The sequence below is a fragment of the Oryzias latipes genome (genome assembly GCF_053564925.1).
Source record: "Oryzias latipes strain Hd-rR chromosome 1 unlocalized genomic scaffold, Olatipes_Hd-rR_3.1 chr1_Y".
In the NCBI taxonomy this organism is placed as follows: Eukaryota; Metazoa; Chordata; class Actinopteri; order Beloniformes; family Adrianichthyidae; genus Oryzias; species Oryzias latipes.
In genome coordinates, this window is record NW_027616335.1 from 8,207,418 (window position 1) to 8,228,568 (window position 21,151).

The 21,151-nt window shown below is 38.4% G+C and overlaps 3 protein-coding genes across 9 annotated transcripts in view; 2 read left to right on the forward strand and 1 right to left on the reverse strand.

The window, feature by feature from the left end:
* LOC144981215 (dehydrogenase/reductase SDR family member 6) overlaps positions 1–21,148 on the forward strand; it is a 56,576-nt gene extending 35,428 nt beyond the window's left edge. Inside the window, exons 1-11 of one of the 7 annotated variants that reach the window (XM_078943707.1) lie at positions 530–672; positions 2,427–2,552; positions 15,312–15,402; positions 16,450–16,528; positions 17,233–17,335; positions 17,644–17,752; positions 17,901–17,961; positions 18,722–18,835; positions 19,015–19,073; positions 20,028–20,120; positions 20,898–21,148. In XM_078943707.1, the coding sequence (XP_078799833.1) occupies positions 2,467–2,552; positions 15,312–15,402; positions 16,450–16,528; positions 17,233–17,335; positions 17,644–17,752; positions 17,901–17,961; positions 18,722–18,835; positions 19,015–19,073; positions 20,028–20,120; positions 20,898–20,951 (849 nt within the window). In that variant the 5' untranslated portion in view covers positions 530–672; positions 2,427–2,466 and the 3' untranslated portion in view covers positions 20,952–21,148. Of the gene's footprint in view, positions 1–529; positions 822–2,426; positions 2,553–15,311; positions 15,403–16,449; positions 16,529–17,232; positions 17,336–17,643; positions 17,753–17,900; positions 17,962–18,721; positions 18,836–19,014; positions 19,074–20,027; positions 20,121–20,868 lie in introns of those variants that run through there. The other 6 variants (XM_078943705.1, XM_078943703.1, XM_078943704.1 and 3 more) reach the window with 6 other exon arrangements.
* On the forward strand, positions 5,039–6,939 carry LOC110015130 (uncharacterized). The gene is made up of 4 exons (XM_078943708.1): positions 5,039–5,287; positions 5,726–6,028; positions 6,477–6,642; positions 6,769–6,939. The coding sequence occupies exons 1-4, from the start codon at positions 5,178–5,180 to the stop codon at positions 6,778–6,780; spliced, it is 591 nt and encodes a 196-aa protein (XP_078799834.1). The 5' UTR covers positions 5,039–5,177; the 3' UTR covers positions 6,781–6,939.
* Positions 8,309–14,593, reverse strand: LOC144990220 (uncharacterized). Its single transcript, XM_078943254.1, has 4 exons — positions 14,576–14,593; positions 11,031–11,132; positions 9,883–10,031; positions 8,309–8,502 (listed from the first exon to the last, which is right to left on the reverse strand). Exons 1-4 carry the CDS (start codon positions 14,591–14,593, stop codon positions 8,457–8,459), a joined length of 315 nt encoding a protein of 104 aa, XP_078799380.1. The 3' UTR covers positions 8,309–8,456.
* Positions 21,149–21,151: the final 3 nt, after the last annotated feature.

A 21,151-nucleotide genomic window follows, 5' to 3' on the forward strand; every position in this document is an offset into this window, starting at 1 on the left:
CTCTGTGTGGAGTTTGCATGTTCTCCCCGTGCATGCGTGGGTTCTCTCTGGGATCTCCGGCTTCCTCCCACCATCCAAAAACATGCTTCATAGGTTGATTGGCAACTCTAAATTGACCATAGGTGTGAGTGTGAGAGTGAATGGATGTGTGATTCTGGATAATTTACCCTGCGACAGACTGGCAACCTGTCCAGGATGTCCCTCTGCCTTCGCCACAAGTGGCCGGGATAGGCTCCAGCAGCCCCGTGACCCCGAAAGGGAAAAAACGGTACAGAAAATGAATGATGAATGAATGATCTGAAACATTAACGTTTTTTAGTCTGAAGAAATAGGTAAAAAACATTGTGCTGATTCTTTTTTTAAATGATGGATTGTTTATTAATGATCTCATAAAGTGCAGCTGTTTTCCTGCATTACCTGCTGTCTTTATGTCCAATACTGACACCAACTAAGTGACAGGCAGACAGAAAGAATACATTGATGGAAAATGTCAAACATCAAAATGTCAATTGTAAACTTGGGGTGACGAGAAGCATTGAACTAACAGAAGCCTGTTGTAACCAGATTTGAATTTCAAACTGTATCACAGGCTCAAGTGACACAGATTTCTGATTGGTTGAACACAGTGGGAGGGAAAACGCTGTGGCTGACGTCACTAACGGGCAGGAGACGGTAAGCGGCGGGAGAAGTGCAGAGAACGAGAGACTTTGGACTAGCGACTGTCGAATGTTTTCTGTGTTTTAACAATCCATGGGATGAATCTTCAACATTCGTATTGCTTGTCTTTAAATGATTCAAGTAAAAACTTTGGAGTTTGCACGGTAAGTTTGCTACTTCGTTCCTCCAACTCAGGTGCATAATTAAGCTAGCTCCGTACGTACAGACTTCTGGGCTACTCGCAGTGTGGCGGTAAAAGTAATTATTAAAATCTAAAAATGAAAAATTGTGCTTTTTGTAATAAAAACGTACATATTGAAGGGGTATTTCTTGCATTACAGAGTTAATAGGAATTATGAGCCTCGATATTATTTCCAAAGCGTCAGTATTGTGGGTAGACATTTTGTACTTCCAGCCAGGGTCAGCAGGGTTCATCCCATTCACAATGTGACCGCACCACAGACCGTTTCTACAGCCATTATTTGCTAACTTTAAAGTGTGCAGTTTCATTATGTGCAATGTTAATACAGTGATCCCTTGCTATAACACGGTTTACTTTTCACGGTTTCGCTACTTCACGGATTTGCATCGTGCATTGTGCTCTGCATTCTGATTGGCTAAAAAGCCACTCCGCTTCTTCTCTATAGTATCTGTGCGTCAATAACGCTGCAGTTTAATATGTACACGTACGTAAAACAGCTTGCCAAATTTACATTACGCAAGTGCAAATCATCTTTTGCAATTTCGAGTTTCTCAAAACCCATAGAAAAAACAGCGACTTCAACTGCCAATCATTATGTTCTTCTCCCGATCAAACACACCTGCACTGCGGGCTTCAAATGAAGAAAACACTGCAGGATGCAGCGGCTCAGTCTGAAGAGCAGTGAAATACACCTGAGTCACTATTTGTCCCACTGTACTTTGTATTTTTTTCATAATCATTTTAAATTTTCTCCTGTTTAATCCATTACTCGGGTCGCGGTGGGCGGGGCTAATCTCCGCGATTTGAAGCCTTCTGTTCACATTGATGATTAAACTTATTATTTGACAGCAGTACAGAAGTTATTTGTTGAAAAAACGTTTCTAAAGTACTTCTATTTGTTTTTGTGAAACAAATGCTTGAGCCTGTAAAATGGTTTGTTCTTTCTTTTCAATGTATAATAGAGTATTTAATTGTATAATAATTGTTAAAAAAAATAAAGGTTTCTACTTCACGGATTTTGCCTATCACGGGTTCTTTTTGGAACGTAACACCCGCGAAAAACAAGGGTTTACTCTGCAAAAGACCTTGTATCTCATTTAAAGGTCATATAATTGCAGAAAGTAGGTCCGGCATGTCATCATCTGAAACTGGTTGTGGACATCATGATCTGTGTTCAAAAATCATCATTTACTGCTTACACGTCTAGGAAGCATAAAGCAGGCTCATCTGAAAATTTCATCATGTATATGCTGCTTTTAAGGCCCATTTTTATGGGGTCCACAGTTTTCCCAGACTTAAAGTTAGTGCTTCATGTGTTGCCACAGATTTGAAATGTGTTTTTGACCTGTGTGATTGTTAACTTCATGCTGTCAAAGAGCTTATTTGTCATTTTAAGACCACGTAAAGGAGGGATGCTCTGTATCATGTCCAGTGAGTGGTTTTAAAACAAATTAATGGGATGGATTTACTGCTTATATGTCCTGGAAACATAGAATATGTGCATTAGAAAATATGTGTGTAGTGTTCAATGAAACCGTTACTAAGCCTGCTGATGTCACTTATGCAGTGATCTTCTGCTGGCCTACTTGGAGGAAAAGGAAGATGCAATGTTTTTCCATGTGGATGACGTGTGCCTTCCAGAAGAAGTAAATACAGATGACGTGAATATGACTCCTAATCATTGTAGTATGCGGTAAGTAATCCATTTTAATTTTTTACACTGGCATGTGCAAATGTTTGATGGTGGTAAAACAGATCTGTGACTTCTTTTTGCATGTTTGTATTTTTCACTATTTGTATCTGCAATCTGTTTGATCAACCTGTAAATGGAGATAAACCAATGTGCAGTTTTAGTAGGGCAACTCACAAAATGTATTGATTAAGAAATACATAGGTCATATTTTTTTAGAAGTAATTTCTTCTCTTAAGTTTGATTAAATTTGTTGTGTGTGTACTAGGCCTGCACAATATACCGCAAATTTATCGTTATCGCAATATCCAGCACTGCAATATGCATATCGCAAAAGACGGCGAATATCGCAATAAATCGCAAACCCAAAATGTGTTAAAACAATCTTCTAGCAGCTTGAAGCATTTAACGAATCAAATAAATCCCTTTATGCTTTGACCAATCAGATGGACGCCTTCCCATTGTTGACCAATCAGATGGAGGCCTATTATGTTAACCCTGGTCCTGAAGAGCCTCAACCCTGCCTGTTTTCCAGCTCTACTTAACCAGCTTGCTGTTGATTGGCTGACTCAAGTGATTTCACATCCTGATTGACTGAACACACCTGATTTTGGTTATCATTATCGAGCAGTCTAGGGAGAATTGGAAAACAGACAGGGTTGTGGCTCTTGAGGACCAGGGTTAGCCACCCTGACGTTTGTCCCCCATGTCGATGAGGGTCATTTGGAGTATAATTTTTAAACTGTTGCAATGAAATGGGAATGATGTTTTTGTTTATTTTTCTATTTGTTTATTTACCGCAAATTTATCGTTATCGCAATATTGATCACTAATATCGTATTAGTCGCAAGTTTTCCTCATATCGTGCAGCCCTAGTGTGTACTATAGTTAGATAAATTGTTTGTTAGATATATGTGCTTTCATTTTATCTTTTGTACAATAAAATGGAAGCTAACCACTCAGCTTGTAGGTACTTCAACGTTAACCGTTGCACGTATGTTTGCCGAATTAACAGATAATGGAGAAGCAAAATCCCCCCCAGCAAACCCCCCGGGTTATTTATGTGTTTGAGGGGAGGGTGGCTTTGTTACGTGTGCGTTTTGTTATGTGTGAGAATTCGGACTGCGAGCCGAACCGCCGCTTTGGGTTAGCGGCTGCCGGACTCACAAGGACAGAGCAGAGCACAGTGTGTGTGAGCTTTTCAGAGCAGAAATGCCGCTCAGTCCTTAGAAACTGTTCAAAAAATCACGACACATGGAATTGTGTTTCTAATTGTGCCCCGACAAATAAAGGCTGATGTTGTTAGCCCGTGTTGTTAGCCTCTCCTAACACTTGGGTGTTCTTCAGTTCTGTTCTTCTTCCACAAAAAAAGCACTGACCACAAGGATTAAATATAAAATGATGAGCGAACAGGCACTTCATAATATTCATAAAATTAATAAAAGCACGTTTGGAAGATCGCCTCGTATATTAACGAGCTGCTGCATAAATATGTGACAGCACAGGTTTGTTTACAACGGGACACATTTCCTTTTCGGTATTTTCGACACGATATTTTGCCCATGTAACCACGCACTGGTCGACAATCCTGTAGATGTCGTTCACGTCGATTTTCGGGAGACCTTGTAGAAAACGGGCGAAATGTACCATCTTTCGCAATCAAAATCTGCCGTGTCGCTGCTATAGAAGTCGCAAGCCGGAAATGGTCGGCCTCACACTCAAGGCGGCGGAAGTAGAACTCCTTACTTTCGTGCACGGAGCCTATTTATAGTTAGAAATATTATTGTAAAATTGACTTCAAATGAAAACAGACACATTGCAATTTTGCCTTTTTAGAGATTTCCTCAATAAACTTTTACCATCTATGAAAAAAGAAACCAAACCTCAAACCCAGAAATGACTTTCTGCAAGGCCTTTTTCATAATATTAACAGAAAAGCAAGGGATTGGTGTGGTTGGTGTTTTTATAAACTTAAGGTAATACTTAAAAAATGCTCTTTTCCACATTGGAAACTAAAGAAAAGTGATTGTTCTCATGCTGTCTGTACAGCAGTTTCACTCACTCCGCCTGCGCCCCATGACTGTTTCGAAGAAGAAAACCCCCTCAAGCCAGAAAATATGGAGAATCAAAATCCCCCCCAGGAAAATAACCCCTCACCACAGCAAAATAACCCCCCACCCCCACGTCCTCAAAGGAACCCCCAAGCTGCCCCCAACCGTATGCCCAGACCACTGGTCTGGCATACCGCCAACGCAAGAGCCAAGGAGGCCCGCAGGGTCCAATGGGAAAACCAATTTCTGTTGAGGAGGCTGCTGGCCTTGGCCAGAAATGAGGAGGAGAGACGCCGCCTCCGGCAAATTTATGGCGCAAACTAAAATTAGCCCAAGTTCCGACAGCCCCGTGACCCCGAAAGGGAAAAACGGAATAGAAAATGGATGGATGAACAATAAAATGGAATATTTATGTGATAACAAATTTAAATGCTGAAATAATTTAAGGATGTGATTTTTGTTTTTGTGATTTCAGGGAGAAGAATCAAGAAGAAAAACGCTAGTAGTTGTTTTCATTTTGTTGTTGTTTGTTTGTTGTGTTTTGTTGATGTTCTTGGTTTGAACATTATGTTCATAAATGGATAAATTTAACCATTCACCTCACACCTCGCACCCAGAGGGCCATTTATTTGGCATGGGGCGCAGGGCAGGGCCAGGGAATTGGCCAGAATACAATGGGAGAACCAAGTGAGTTATAAGTTTTTGCTCAAAAACATGACATTTCTCTTTAACCAAAGTGCATTTTAAGAATGGTGCACTCGTCACAAAATACTCATCAAATTAATTAAAGTTTCAATACTTTTGACCGTTTTTTTCTCACAATTGTAATCCTTTGCATCCTATGTACATATGATACGCCTCATTTCTCCACGACATTTGAACGGCATCCTTCCCCTTTCTGCTTGCAACAATTCAGCGTGTTGTGGACAGAGGTGCCACTTGAAAATGTTGCTGTAAAGTTGAAAAAAATGTGCTGTGTTTACTTTATACAAGATATTGGTGTGCTCATCTTTTAAGGATTTCTGTCCACCAAGATGGCGGTGCTCTCCTCCCATGAGGAATTACGTGATGTCTCCTCTAGTGATATGTGCCTTAACCGTTCACATATGTATTCTGAACTCACAGGAAAATGAAGAAATTTCCACCCACACCCTCTCTCAGACCCCACCCCCTCGTAGAGCCACTCCCCAGCCCAGAGCCCCACCCCCTCCCAGAGCCTCGTTCCCGCCAAGACCCCCACTCCGGCCCAGAATCCCACCCCCTCCCAGCGCCCCGCTCCAGCCAAGACCCCCACTCCGGCCCAGAATTCCACCCCCTCCCAGAGCCCCGCTCCCGCCAAGACCCCCACTCCGGCCCAGAGCGCCATTTATATGGCATGGGGCGCAGGGCAGGGCCAGGGAATTGGCCAGAATACAATGGGAGAACCAAGTGAGTTATAAGTTTTTGCTCAAAAACATGACATTTCTCTTTAACCAAAGTGCATTTTAAGAATGGTGCACTCGTCACAAAATACTCATTAAATTAATTAAAGTTTCAATACTTTTGACTGTTTTTTCTCACAATTGTAATCCTTTGCATCCTTCTCACATATGATACGCCTCAATTTTCCACGATATATATATATATTTTTAAAGAAGTACAATTTATAGTTACAAATACTCTTCTAAAATTGATTTCAAATGAAACACACTTTGCAATTGAGTCTTTTTAGAGTTTTCATCATTAAACTTTTTCCATTAGACTGACTTATGTAGAAATATTTTGTGTCGGCACAACGTTTAAAATTTCACATTTTCTTATTTAAACATTTTTATATACGGAGATTGTTTGAAGTTTTCACTTGTGAAGTCATCTGTTGATTTTATTCTGTTGTCAGTTTCTGTTACGGAGGCTCTTGGCCTTGGCCAGTTCAGAGGAGGAGAGACGCCGCCTCCGACAAATCTATGGCGCAAAATAACCCCCCACCCCGGTCCAGGCCCCTGGTGTGGCACAGCGCCACAAACGGCGCCAAGGAGGCGCGCAGGGTGGCCTCAGAAAACCAAGTGAGTTAAAAATGTTTGCTCAAAAACATGACATCTTTCTCACACACGACACACCTCATTTCTCCACGATATTTTTTTTTTCAAAGTACAATTTATAGTTAAAAATATTTTTTTTTGTGATTTCAGGGAGAAAAATGAGGAAGAAGAATGCTTTTAATTGTCTTCATTTTGTTTTTCTTCTTCATGTTCTTTGTTTGAATTGTTATGTTATGTAAATGGATATATTTAATATATAGTGTTCAAAAATAACTTTGTGACTACATTTAATAAATAAATAAATGCTCTGCTAAAAAATGACAGGCATGGTTATCGATGAGTTTGGGAACTGGATGTCAACAGAAAAGTTAGACCCACAGACTGTAACTTAGGTAGACTTCAGAGGAATGTTAAATGTGTGGAGGTAAAAAGCACAAGATTTTGTCTCCTTATTCAGCTGTTATGTTTGATTGGATCAAACATTAACTGACTTTCAACTAGATGTGGGTGTATTTTAGTGGCTGTAACGTGTGGTAAAAAAAATCAGCACAATCTATAAAAATAGGCCAAATTTGCTGAATTAGTCACATCTTCACAGTTCTCGAACGATGATCAATTCTTCTTCTGTGGAACCACCAGTGGAGACATACTAAAAATCACTGTCGGTCCTAAGGGATGGGAAAACGGCGTTCGGAAGCGCAGGGGGGGTGGGCTCTGTTGCCCCCGGCCGAAAGCGAGTCGGGTTCAGATCCCCGAACATAGAGTGGTAACAAGGCGCTGCGAGATGTCCAGTGCGGTAACGCAAGCGAAGCCGGAGAGCCGGCGGGAGCCCCGGGGAGTTGTACTTTCTTTGTGAAGGGCAGGACAGAGGTTCAGAATGAGAGTGAGAACCAGAGTGAGACCAAGGTGGACCACTTCAGGTGAACTTGGTCTTAAACCTGTGGGACGGGTGGAGCCAAAAACAGTGTAACCCTTGTGCTATCCTAGGCACTTTAACATTGGGAGTTGGGTCATCTAGACCCACTAGACAGTGCTCTGAACCTTTTTTCTTCAATGATTTGTGATCTTCACTGGTGTCCATGAATTACATGAAATCTTTCCACCTTTATCCACCTTTGTCATGGTAGTAATAACACGTAAATGTAAGGGTGGGGTCATCTAAGATAGCACAAGGGTTAACCCGTCGGATTTAAAGAAAGCATCCTTCGGATCTGAATATCCGGAGACTCTGCTAAAGGACTCCTGGTCCTGTTGGTGAAAAACTGGAAAAAGTATTTCTCTTTTGAAGTCCAGATTTTGGATGATAAAACGGTCCGCCAATGGATCAAATTCCCCACCATCCAAAAGGAAAACAAGGTGGACCACTTCAGGTGCATCTTGGCCTTAAACCTTGGGGACGGGTGGAGCCACAAGACCGTCAACCTGTCGGTAATAACAACAAAGTCCTCCTTCCGATCCGACTTAACAGGGACGCCGTGAATCCAGGTTTGTGGACGTGAAGCTGGCGAGGAAATGTTTTACGGCAGATTGTTTGATCTTAGCTTGTCGTTTTCATCAGATTCATGCCAACTGTCGGATTCAGAGGATGTTCTTCACAGACAGGTTACACTGAGGACAAGCTCCCTGCTGAGTTCAAGCTCCCCCTGCCCGTCCAGAGGGCCAATGAGAGTAGAGTCCACATACTGGACCAGTTCATGGTTCCGTCAGAACTCAGATGTTCTCTTTGTGTTTTACAGAAGTAGATCCTGATGGCCTGCAGAGTTCTGTCGTTCCAATGTTCTTAGCAGCAGGGTTCTTGGGTTGCATCGTGTGTAGTTTGGGCTTCAAGCGTAGCCGTCTCACTGACTGTGGCTCTGGAGCTGACTGACCTGGAACCTGAAGATGCTGAAAAGAGAGATTTAACCATGTAGCCATTTATTAAATATAATCTAAAAATGAATTAAGCAACAGAACAAAAGAGACATTTTTTATTCCTGAAAATTAAATATTCTATATTTATGTAAGAAAAAACAGCATAGATCTGAATTAAGTGCTCTCTGTAATAATTCTCTGTACTGTTGTGAGTTAAGCTATTCAGTCGTTTACTTAGAATTCACTAAAGACAAAGCAAGAACACGTGACCATGAATGATCAGTTTTTATCATTTAGCCTAATGTGTCGTTTCTGTACTGTACTTGGTGGATTTACTTCTTGTATTAAAAGAAAGAAAAGAAAAACAACCTTTACTGAAACAAACTAAAGAGCTTTTTTTAGTCAGTAATATTCAAACATAATGATTGAAGCATTTTATGAATGAGTTAATCAAATGTAGATTATTTCTCTGCTAGTTGATTCAAACTATACATTTGACTCTAGGGTTGTGCCGATGGACGATGGGTGAGTGACATCACGATGGAGAGAAAACATTGTGATGCCACGCCCAGAGAAATGTTTTCAGAACATAACAAACATTCACAAGGGTCACTTTAGGTCGGAATAAATCATTCGCACATATGGGATTACATATCAGCCAAAAATTGAAAGGGCGTAAAGACAACTAAGCGGGCGTATTCAGGAACTGAGTGAGTGAACCTTAAAACCGTGCTGGCGCAATCCTAACCAAGCGACCCCGTATTTTACAAGTGAACGGCTGAAATCCTAACCGAGCGGTGATCTTGCTCGGTCAATTCTCTTTTGCGCCCTCAGCTGGATTTACGCTCGGTGTTATGGGGGCGTTTTTGTCACTTGGGGGCGGTATTCAGGGGTGTGTTTGTCACTTAGGGGCAGGAATCTTTCTGGTTGATCTGATTGGCTAAAATTTGCATGTCAAGCAGTGGGGCGGGACTTTCATTTTGGGACTTTAATAGAAAAGGAACGGCGGCTGTAACGTGGATTAAAAGGGTAACAAATGCTGTGAATTTCACATGAAACAAAGCAACCCCCCCCCCCCCCCCCCCCCCCCATCAAACACAAAGCTGTAAGTCCGCGCCCCGCCGGTCCACTAGACTAGTTAAGTGCGGGAGCAGACTACTGCTTTTCTATTTTGTTTGTTACTCTTTTTGTTAAAGTCCCTTCCCTCAGTTTGGACTGGATCATCGCGGATGAGTCATTAGTTGGGTAATAAAATAAATAAAGTAAAATAACGAATAGCAATTATATAAGAACGAAAAATTAAAAATAGCCCCTCCCCCCGACGATATCATCATCCATCCCGATGTTTGACAGCAAACATCGTCAACTGCCAATTTAAGGGACATCGCCCAACCCTATTTGAGTCTCACTTACGCTTGCAAAGTCTCAGAGCCACGCCCCTTGGGTACAGTGGCAGCAACTGTTGCCAACCCGAGGTAGGGTACACTGAGCTCCAGTGGTGTCCGGGACGCCAGGAGACCCGAACAGACAGCTCTCAATCCGGCTTTGGACGCTGCTCCAGCCTGCGGACGGACGAAGGTCAGCTGAATCAGAGTATGAGGCACACTCAGCCCCTGGGAGTCCTGGCAGCAGCAACGCTCCTCAGCAATGGTGCACCAAGAAATCACCGGGTCGGGCAGAGTAGTGACGCGATCAAAACAGCAGGAAAACAACAGCACCTACAAATAAGCAAAGTTCTAAAGCTAGTCATTACAGTGAATACAGACCGGAGGATGACCTGTTGCTCAGACTTTCATTTGAGACGGATCTGTAGATGTACAGGAATGGTGCTTTTCTGAGGGTTCTGGTTAGGGGTTAAGGTTTCAGGTGAGAGTCGGGGTTAGGATTAGGGCTGGGCGATGTGGCCAAAAATTAAAAAAATTCAATCGATTTCCGATTTTTTCCGGATCCCCCCACCCCCTACTAAAGGAAAGCAATAAGTACAAACGGCAGACAACTTAAAGCAAATTTTGCTTTTATTTAATCAAACGCAAAACAAATGTAACCCCCATTTCTCATCACACTCTCTAAACACACTCTTGGAATCAAAGTTAGGTATACTTGTGTTGTTTATATAATTTTGTTTCAGAAATCCTGTTTAAAGCTAAAATCTGCATGAAATATTCCATATGTAGTGGAGAAACAGTTTTTTGTCAGTCAATAGATTTCCTCGTTTTCTCATGGTAAAGTTTGAGAGAGGTCTGTAACGTTCATCATAGTTACATTTTAATTGTGAAACAGGATATAGCAAAAGAATCCAGGAAATCACATTGTATGATTTTTAAATGATCATCAAGCAAAGGAAATAATCCTCCACTTATTGTGTCATGTCTAATGTAAGTAGAGACGTCCTAAACAGTGAACAGCTTTGTTCACTGTGTTTGGCACTCAGCAGACAAACAAATAAAAAGTATTAAAACAGTCCGTTTTATATTGAGTATTTTATAACGCGTGCATCATTCTTGAAATGTATTAAGGTTAAAGAAAAATGTTCTGTTTTGGAGCAAAGACTCATAACTCACTTGGTTTTCCCGCTCAATCCTCTTCTGATGTTGTTGCCTGTTGACAGCGCTGTGATGCACCAGGTGTCTCACAGGCCAGTCCACGGTTGGTGTCGGCTTCTTCTATTCCTCTCTTTTTAGAATTTGATGATAGTTGATGTCTTCTGTGCTATCCTATGGGGTCCAGATGACGTGATCCTTACATTGACGGGTTATCCCTAGCATAACACAGGTGGGTAAAGGTGAAGAGCATTTCATTTAATCCATGGACACCAGTGAAGATCACAAATCGTTAATAATTTTTTTCACTTGTTCCACGGTCTGACACGATCTGTAAAGCTACACCGCATGATACTGGACATGATACAGAGCATCCCTCCTTCACGTGGTCTTAAAATGACAAATAAGCTCTTTGACAGCATGAAGTTAACACTCACACAGGTCAAAAACACATTTCAAATCTGTGGCAACACATGAAGCACTAACTTTAAGTCTGAGAAAACTGAACCCTATAAAAATGGGCCTCAAAAGCAGCATATACATAATAAAATTTTCAGATGAGCCTGCTTTATGCTTCCTAGACGTGTAAGCAGTAAATTATGCTTTTTCTTAAACACGTCATGTCCACAACCAGTTTCAAAAGAAGACATGTCGGGCCTGCTTCTGCAATATTAGATTATTTTTTAAATTTATCTATTGATTTATTTCAAGCATTGTAGTCAAAGCAAAAAAAGAAATTACAAATATTTTTCAAACTCATTACAAAAATGTTGAAATGCATAGTTTAAAAAGACAAAAAAACAAAAAGTCACTTAAATCACATTTGCTTTATTAAATATAGAGATAATTAACTAAAGTTAAGTAGAGTTTGATTTATTGCTTGAAAAGGAGTGGGAAGAAGCTAACTTAAATAATCCCACCCCTACTGAGTTCATTCATTTGATAGTTTAACAGTGTTTTTAAATCCGGTTCTGATCGGATAGATTCTCTTGAAGTAACAAAATCCAGTACCTAGTAATGATTGATGATCTTCAGAAAACATTCATTCATGATTTCAGTAAACAGTAACGGTACCGATATGTAATAATAATTGATTATCGTTAGAACACATGATCACAATAAACCATTAATTTTTGCTACACATTGCAGATCAAGTAAACAAAATTGATAGCTTATTGATTATAATTAAAACATTTCAGTAATCATTATTGCACATTACAATGTAATACTTGGTTGTAATTAAAAGAACTGATTATTTTACCACAATAAAGTTCACACATGTTTTTGAAATTATTCAAACACCTGTTGATCCTTAAATCCTCTTATCTTCATATCCTGAAATCACAGTTTCTTTATACATTTTCTTGAATATTTGAACATTGTTTGAGCTCATTACTTAACCCGTTGATAGTTTAGTGCCACACACCAACACAGAAACTTTTCTTTGTGGTTCTTATCAATTTGATCTTGAAGTTTCTACATCCCCTCAGTCTGTAGCCTCCTTCATTTTCTAAGAACTGTTTTTTTATATTGAATGGTAACGATTTGGCGACTGGCTCTGTATAAAAGTTTAAAAATCCACAAGGTCATATAGTTTTGAAAGTCTAGATTGATAAAATAAATTGTTTGTATGATCAAGATATCCGGCTTTATGTACAATTCTGATGGCTTGTTTTAAGTAAAAAGAGAAAAATGTAATGAGTTATAATTATTCCCTCAAATTTCTATTCAGTAGGTGAAATATGGTAATATTAAGGAGTAGTACAATACATATATAGTTGCATTCCAATATGTTTAGATTTATTTACGATTGAAAAACTTTTTGAGACTTTAGTTTAAATGTGTCTGACGATCTTTTAAATGAGATACAAGATCTTTTACAGTATAAACATTGCACATACTTAGTGAAACTGCACACTTTAAAGTTTGCAAATAATGGCTGTATAAACGGTCTGTGGTGCAGTCAGATGATTGTGCAAAATGTCTTCCCACAGTTAGCAATGACTGACGCATTTGGAAAAAATATTGAGGCTCATTCCTGTAAACTCTGCAATTCAATAAATACCCCTTCAATATGTATGTAAGAATTGATTTTTGCAACAGATATAAACAAACTGTTCATCTGGGAACTTTTGCTTGACTTCCTTTAGCAGAAAGTAGTCTACTTAAGTCTATTACAAAAATAAGTCTATACTACAAGTGATGCACTATACTTGAAATTATTATTATAAACTATGTGTTGTAAGTTTAAAATGTTACAATTTAGTCTGAAGAAGTATTGAGTTAATATCACTATTGCATTACTTGTACATGACTTATATACAGTACTTATACTAACACTCAAGTAAATATACTTTAAGTGTACTACTTTTATCAAGGGGGATTTTTTTGTTTGAATATTGAAACCTTTAGGTATGACCTTTACTCACTTACTTTTCATTGCATTCAATATGCGAAATGTTTTGCAAAGGTAAAACAAACAGAATGTTTTCTTTTTTCCCCCCAATATTTCAAAGTGAAGGTGTGATGAGGAGATTAAGACTGGACAAATCCCTAAGCAAAAAGTAGTACTGTACACTGAAGTTTATTTTAAAAAGTATACCTGAATATTAGCACAGCATGTTTATCGTAGACCTAATACAAGTAATGCAGAAAGTATAACTGAAAACATTCTCAGACAAAAATGGAAACAGTTAAGATTTGCAAAATAAAGATTGTATATCAAAGGTAAACTGAATTATACAACATTCCCACTTTTAGTGAGTAAGTGCTTTTAGTAAACTGCAGCATACTTAAGGAATAGCCTTCAATAAAGAGGAAAACGTTTAAAAAAAACTTTTTTTACATTGGCTCTAATCTCCTGTAAAGAAACGTGTAAAAATAAAAGTTGTTTTGTCTTTAGTCAATGCAGTGACGGTTTGTAGATTGGGTCATTTCCACTTTGAACTTCCATAGTCCAAGTGTAGCAGGTTCTATGGAACTACTTCCTGGTCTCGAACCAATAGGAATCCAAGAACGACATCACGTGTCTTTTCCCTTTCGTCTGTCGTTGTGATTGCTGTGCAGCCAAAAAGTAAGTTCTCAACAAATTCCCGTGGTTTTGACCACCAGTTTTGGGTTTTCTTTTTGTTATTGCTTGGATGAAAGCACGAAGTAATTTCTAGTTAGTAATGAAAAGTCGTCCTCGGTGTTATGCAAGTATTAATAACAGAAATGCGTGCTGTCGGAGTGAACACGCAGTTGTCTCATCATAGGCCTTGTTCGCATTGCAGGAGCTGCGTGTGGTTTGAAATCCCCTTCTCTTTTGCTTTAACGCAACTTTTAGCGAACTTTCTCTAATATAAGATATTTTAATGCAAACTTCGTTAAAATGTAAAAATGTTCTTGTAACGAAATCGTTACAAGAACATTTAGTATTGTCATTGTCAAGAGTCCCATCATTTATTAACATTTTACTCTAGTTGCAACCTAGTTAGAGCTTAAAAGAGGGTGTCTGGTTTTCAAAATAAAAGCGTCATGAAATTAAGCTTTATGTTTTACTTTGAAAGAAACTGATGAGAAAAGACCGTATTGGCGAAGTTCATGTTTAATAAGATACAGCATAAGCTCTCATTCACATTACCTGCTATCAAATAGAATATTTACTTAAAAGGTTTGTAAGGTTTATAGCATGGGACTTTGAAACTGTCACTAGCGTTCTGTGATCCTTAAAATGGTCATCAATGTGATTTATAAATGCTGTAAAGTCTGCAGAAGTTATTAGAAAATTCTGAGTTACATAATTCTGATTGGTGAGTTTTCATAAGCCATGATAGGATGGATAATAGTGGAAGCTACTGGCCTGTTTTTCTTGGTGCAGCCACACACAATCATCTTTAACAGTTAGCTGTTATCTTGTGTTATTTATTGCTTTAAATGGGTTTTTCTCGTTTTATTTTTATTTCTTTTTTACTTTTTGCTTTGCATATAGAAATTTGCACGACATCTTGTGTTTTTTGTGTGTATGTTTTGTGCAAATTTTCAGTTTCCTGTATAGGTTTTGGCACTCGGAGTAGACACCAAAGTAAGAATTTCATAGTGCAGGGAAACCCGTTTCTCACTGTGCGTATGACAATAAACCCTTTGAATCTTGAATCTTTGTATCTCTTCATTTAGAAACATTTATGTCATCAGCCACAGATTTCCCAATAAAAGCTGTTTGTTTAATAGACAGTGAACACAGCTAATGAACAAACAGGTTTTGTGTTTATCATCATAATGATCTTCTTATTGATCAGTGCTGTATTTTCGCCTGTTTCACAGCCGCCGTGAAAGGTGCATCATGGGTCGCCTGGATGGGAAAGTGATTGTGCTGTCTGCTGCTGCGCAGGGAATTGGACGTGCTGCAGCAATTGTATGTAGATTTTGTTACAATTTTCTTCCAAATTACATTGTAACAAATTCCAAATAGTTTAAGGTTGCAAATGTAACATTTATGAATAGTTTGACCTGCATCACGTATTTTAGCCATTCCTTGTGTAGACAATGTTTTATCATCAACAACTACCGTATTTTACGGACTATAAGTCGCCCTTTTTTTCATAGTTTGGCAAAGGGTGCGACTTATACTCAGCAGTGACTTATATTAGAAATAAATTGAAATAAATACATTGTTAACCCTCCTGTTATGTTCATTTGTGAGGAACAGAGATGATGTTCCTGGGTCAATTTGTTGTATGAGGTATGTTAAGTGTTAAGAGTATGTTAAGTGACTCAGAGAATCAGCAGACTTTTTTTACAGTAAGATCTTGAAGGCTAAAAACATAATTTTCTATTTTCCAATGATTTCATAGATTCAGAAATGCAATAAAAATGACAACTGTTTCTACAAATACAGGATGAAAACAGAGTATTAGTTGGACAACTATGCTTCAAGAAAGGAATAAATAAATAAGTATGAGAAAGAATTACTATGAAATTATGAGATAAACAGTCTGCTATGATTGTGTCATATGAGATTGTGCAAGTTATTAGTTCTTGGTCTCAGATTTTGTCAAATAAATTTCCCGTCAAAATGCGACTTATAGTCCAGTGCGACTTATCTGTGTTTTTTCTACTTTATAATGCATTTTTGGGCTGGTGCGACTTATACTCTGCAGCGACTTATAGTCCGGAAAATACAGTATTTTCCTATAAGCTATTATTTTGATAAACTGCCTTACTCACATTGGTCAAATCAATTTTATTGGATGTGTCTTACTTAAGGAATTTACTATTTAGTCTCTAAATAATTTTAAGAGGTCTGTGGATTTGAAAATATCCATCTGGCAAATGTATTCCTACTTCTATAATAGAAAAAAAAGGCTGTTAGTAACCATCTTTTGCAAAAAAAAAAAAAGGAGCAAAAAACTGCCATGACAGACATAGATGTTTGGAACTAACTCAACCTTTTTAAATTCAGGCTTTTGCAAATGAAGGAGCTCAGGTCACTGCAACAGACATAAATGGAGAAAAGCTGAAGAAGCTGGAAGGAATTAGAGGTAAGATAAAGAGAGTGGTCTGCTGCTGCCATCTGCTGGATAACAAGAGGCTTAAGGCCTGGACAGTGGGAGATTTTTCTGTCATTTTACATCTTAATTGTTATGGATTTGACTTTTAAGTTTAAAACACAACCTCTAAAGCTGTGACTTAGTTTGGGTTTGAGTGTGTGGAGCTTTCAAAAATGCTTCATTTACCAAATCATATCATCTTGTGACAAGTTTGAAACAAAGTGCTCAATTCATCAACTTTTATAGCAAAACTTGATAATTAAAAAAAAATGTATAAAAACACACAAAAATATGTATGCTTCTGCAAAACAGCAGAAGTTGTAATATATTTATAATTAACCATAATCCTTAAATACAAGTGTATTTATGTGTTAAGTGGAAACTGCTTATGTTTAACTTTTTGTTTAGCACAAACAAAAACTTTAGTTACTGAAATTGTAAATTAGAGGAATCTGAGCATCGCCAACCCTTAACCTCTCTGCAAGTCGCTGGTCATAAGCGACCATCATAGACTGTAGAAGTATTTGGCAGACTAAAGTCTACCAGAAATAAATGGTGGAGAGAAAAAAGGGTTATTGAACGAGTTTTTGCTGCTAAGGCTGTCAGCACACATGCATGTACTCTCACTCATAGAAGAGGATGTAGAAATGCACATTAAAACTGTGTGCACTGATCCGTTTTCTTCCTGATTTTAGGAATCAGAACCAAAGTGGTGGATGTGACCAAAAAGGAGGAAGTAGAAGCTTTGGCTCAAGAACACGCTCATGTGGATGTGGTGTTCAATGTTGCAGGGTGTGTGTGTGTCCCACTCTCCTTCTCTTTAGAGAACAGCCCAACTTTTTGTTCCTGTAAACGGTTGCCTCACTTGTTTACGCCCCTGCTTAATCGCCACTCCAAAGTCCTTGCATCGAAAGGGTTAAATCTCAGCTTGAGCTGCTGTCAATCCTTTTTAAAGGACTACTGCTGATGCTTTGGTTAAGCACAGAGACTGATGACATTCACCAAAGCCAAATTTCTAGTTTCCACCATTGTGTTATCCCCCAATAAGAGGCATTATGGTCTGGAGCCTGTGATGACATGCACTAAAGCTTTAAATGTTGGTACAGGTTTGTGCACCATGGCAGCATCTTGAACTGCGAGGAGGCTGACTGGGACTTCACAATGAATGTCAATGTGCGGAGCATGTATCTCATGTGCAAGGCTTTCCTGCCCAAGGTGGCTAACCCCAACCCTCTTTACTCTACACTGGACAAAACGACACGTATTTAGTGAGCCATCAAAGCTGGGCTCATTCTTTGTTGGCTAATATGAACTACTAAATGAAGTCAGTCACTGTTATATGTTGTGTTTTTTGTCTCTCTAGATGTTGGAAAAGAAATCAGGAAATATTATTAACATGTCTTCAGTTGCTTCAAGCATTAAAGGTAAAAATATTCTCCTTAGTGTTTGCGGCAATTGTGGAAAAAGCACATTTTGAAATTATTTCTGCAAACAAAATGTCACATACGTTTCTTTGCTGCTTTTTTATCCCAAAAGTCTTCACTCATTCTATTGGGACAGGCAAGAAGACGCTTCCACAGACTGGAATTCTGTTTTTTCTAGTTTATCAATAATTCAGATAAAAAAAAAAAAGAGCACTTGAGCACTTGAATTTGTAAACAATTTGCTAACTTTCCTTTAAAGACCCACTGAGATGAAAATCCTGTTTTGGGTGTTTCTAACATGTTCTTGGTGCTGCTTGGCTCCGCTTCATTCTGATACATCCACTTGTAAATGACTAGACGTGTTTGTTTTCCTCATCTGAGGTGTCATCTGGCTTAAAACTGTACAATTGGATACCTCCAATATTGCTCGCCATTTTTGTTGTGGCGGTGATGTTAGCCCACAACTCTTGTTAAACTCCTGCTGCTCTGCAGAAATTTTGTCCTAGAAAACAACTCTTTTGTTTGTATGTTTTGGCTAAAAATGGCATAATCATATTTAAAAGACAACTGGAGACACTTTTACAATAGATCAAAACATGATTTAGTGAGACTTTACACTTTTAAAAAGCCAAAACATAAATGTTGACTATTGGATTTATACTTGTCTCTCTTTTGTTTGATAGTTTTTATTGCATGTGTGATCAAAAGCTTCTTCTTCACATGCTAGTTTGTGAATGACGGTTGTTCCCTGTGAATGCAGGTGTGGTGAACCGTTTCGTCTACAGCACATCGAAGGCTGCTGTAATAGGACTCACCAAATCCATAGCGGCAGATTTCATCGAGCAAGGCATCCGCTGCAACTGCATTTGTCCCGGTAAGTCTCCGCCCACTGTCACAGGGGATCTCCGCTCTGCTCTTACGTTCTGCTGACTTTTTGATATCGTGGAAAATTCCTTGAACCCCTAAGTGAAGCAATAAAAAAAACAGCCTTTTTCTTTGTTTAGGAATATTGCCTAACCTGCCTTTTTACTATTTTTTTCCCCATCATCTTAGGGACTGTTGATACTCCGTCCCTCCGGGACAGGATCCAGGCCCAACCTGACCCAGAAAAAGTACAGTAAACCCTAATTTTTTCCAAAATATTTTGATTGATATCTGAAAGAAATGTTCTTTCCTTTTAATATATTCAAAGTTTCAGGTTTTTTCCCTTGAAAAAGAGATCTGCTGATCTCAGTAGGACTTTCTCAGTTAAAACAAAATAATTACCGGTAAAAGGAAAAATCTATTTATATTGCACATTTCACTTTTAACTTGTATTGTTTTGTATTGTTTCAAATAAACCTTTTTTTAAGGTTTTACATGTACAAAAAAGATAGAAATAAATAAATAAAACATGCATAGGATAAATGTTTAGGCTCCTGCCTTTAACACATCATCACTGGAAGATGTTTGTAAAGCTTTTCAAGGGTGTTAGAGCTCTGACTGAGAAAAATCTACAGTATATCAAATAAAGTTTTTCATTAAATGAAATGACATATGACAACAATTCTACCAGTTTCTATCCTCTGTGCAGCATCATCCCCTTTAGCAATAGGGTCTACATAACCTTTATAAGTTGAAGTGAAAAGGAAAAAGAAAAAGAAAATACATATTTTCAACATTAACACAAATGTGGACTACAAAGATCTTTAATTTGGATAGCAATGTTTTTTTTTTAATATTTAGTCTTTATTTTCCTTACCTTTTATTATTTTGCCTTTTCTGGCTTATAAAAAAAAAACTAACGACATTCCAGGAGGATAAAAAATACAACTTGGCCCTTCTGATTTCAGCCTAAGCATTTCAGCTTTTTATTGGACTAACAATTTTATGCATCTTTGTCGATAAGAACTCTGATTAAAGAGTAACATTTTCCTTATCATACCTTGAACACTTTCCAGCTATGTATATCTAGGCTGTCAACCGCTGAAGGGCAACGGTCAAAAACAAAGGGCATCCGTGTGTGTGCGCCAATAACTGGATGTCCTGAAGCGTTTTGTAACGTTTGAATGTTTTATTCTTTGCAGGCATATAAGGATTTCATGGCCAGACAGAAAACTGGGAGAATGTGCACGGCGGAAGAAGTTGCACACCTCTGTGTGTACCTTGCCTCCGATGAGGTGAGGATTTCCTAAGAAACGCATTAAAGTCCCACTTTGATCATCTGTTGATCTATTTTTAAGGCATTCCCAGTGATTTTTTGTAAAAATTATGATTATGCCGTTTTTAGCCAATCATTTTTAAGGCATCGTTATTGCAGAACGGCAGTAGTTTTTTACGAATTCGCCACTGACTTTTGGGCGAGACCGGTGGCTTGGAGTAAGCCTTTCCCCCACTTCCCATCATCCCTTTGTTTACGCTCACAGCCGCTAGCCTACAGCCCCTAACAACACCAACCTAACATCACCGGTGCCACAAAAATGGTGAGCAATATTAGAGCTGTATAGGTTCGAGCCAAATTTCAGCTCGGACAAGAAAAACAAAGACATACACGGATCTATTTGTCTACAAGTAAATGCATTAGAATGGAGCGGACCAGTTATGTCTTTTTCCATCAACATTTTTTCGTCTGTTCCTGATTCAAAATTATTTGAATAAAGAAATACTCAGAAATGCAACTGTAAGATATATTTGCTTTAGATGGATAGATGGATAGATAGATAGATAGATAGATAGATAGATAGATAGATAGATAGATAGATAGAGATATCTATCATATCCTCCATCACAGTTTTCATCAGAGTGGGTCTTTAATGTATTTGTATTTAATACATTAAATACATATATATATATATATAAATATATACATATATTTAATGTATTTTTCCAAAGTCAGCTTGTTGATTAGTTCTGGTTGAATTCTCCCAGCAGTTTACAAGCATTTCTATGTTCTACAGTCCGCCTATGTGACTGGGACGGAGCACATCATTGATGGAGGATGGAGTCTATGAAGAATCCTTTATGATTGGAAATTTTCATTCAAAATTAAAATGAAGCTGCACTTCTTGATGGTGATTCTGTAGATGTTTTTACTTAGTTGAAGATTACTTGAATCATTGTTGAAAATAATGCAGCATACAGTACTTCAAATGTGTGTAATAAATGTGCCAGATGATTAGAAAACATAATAAAAACATTTGAAAACATGGTC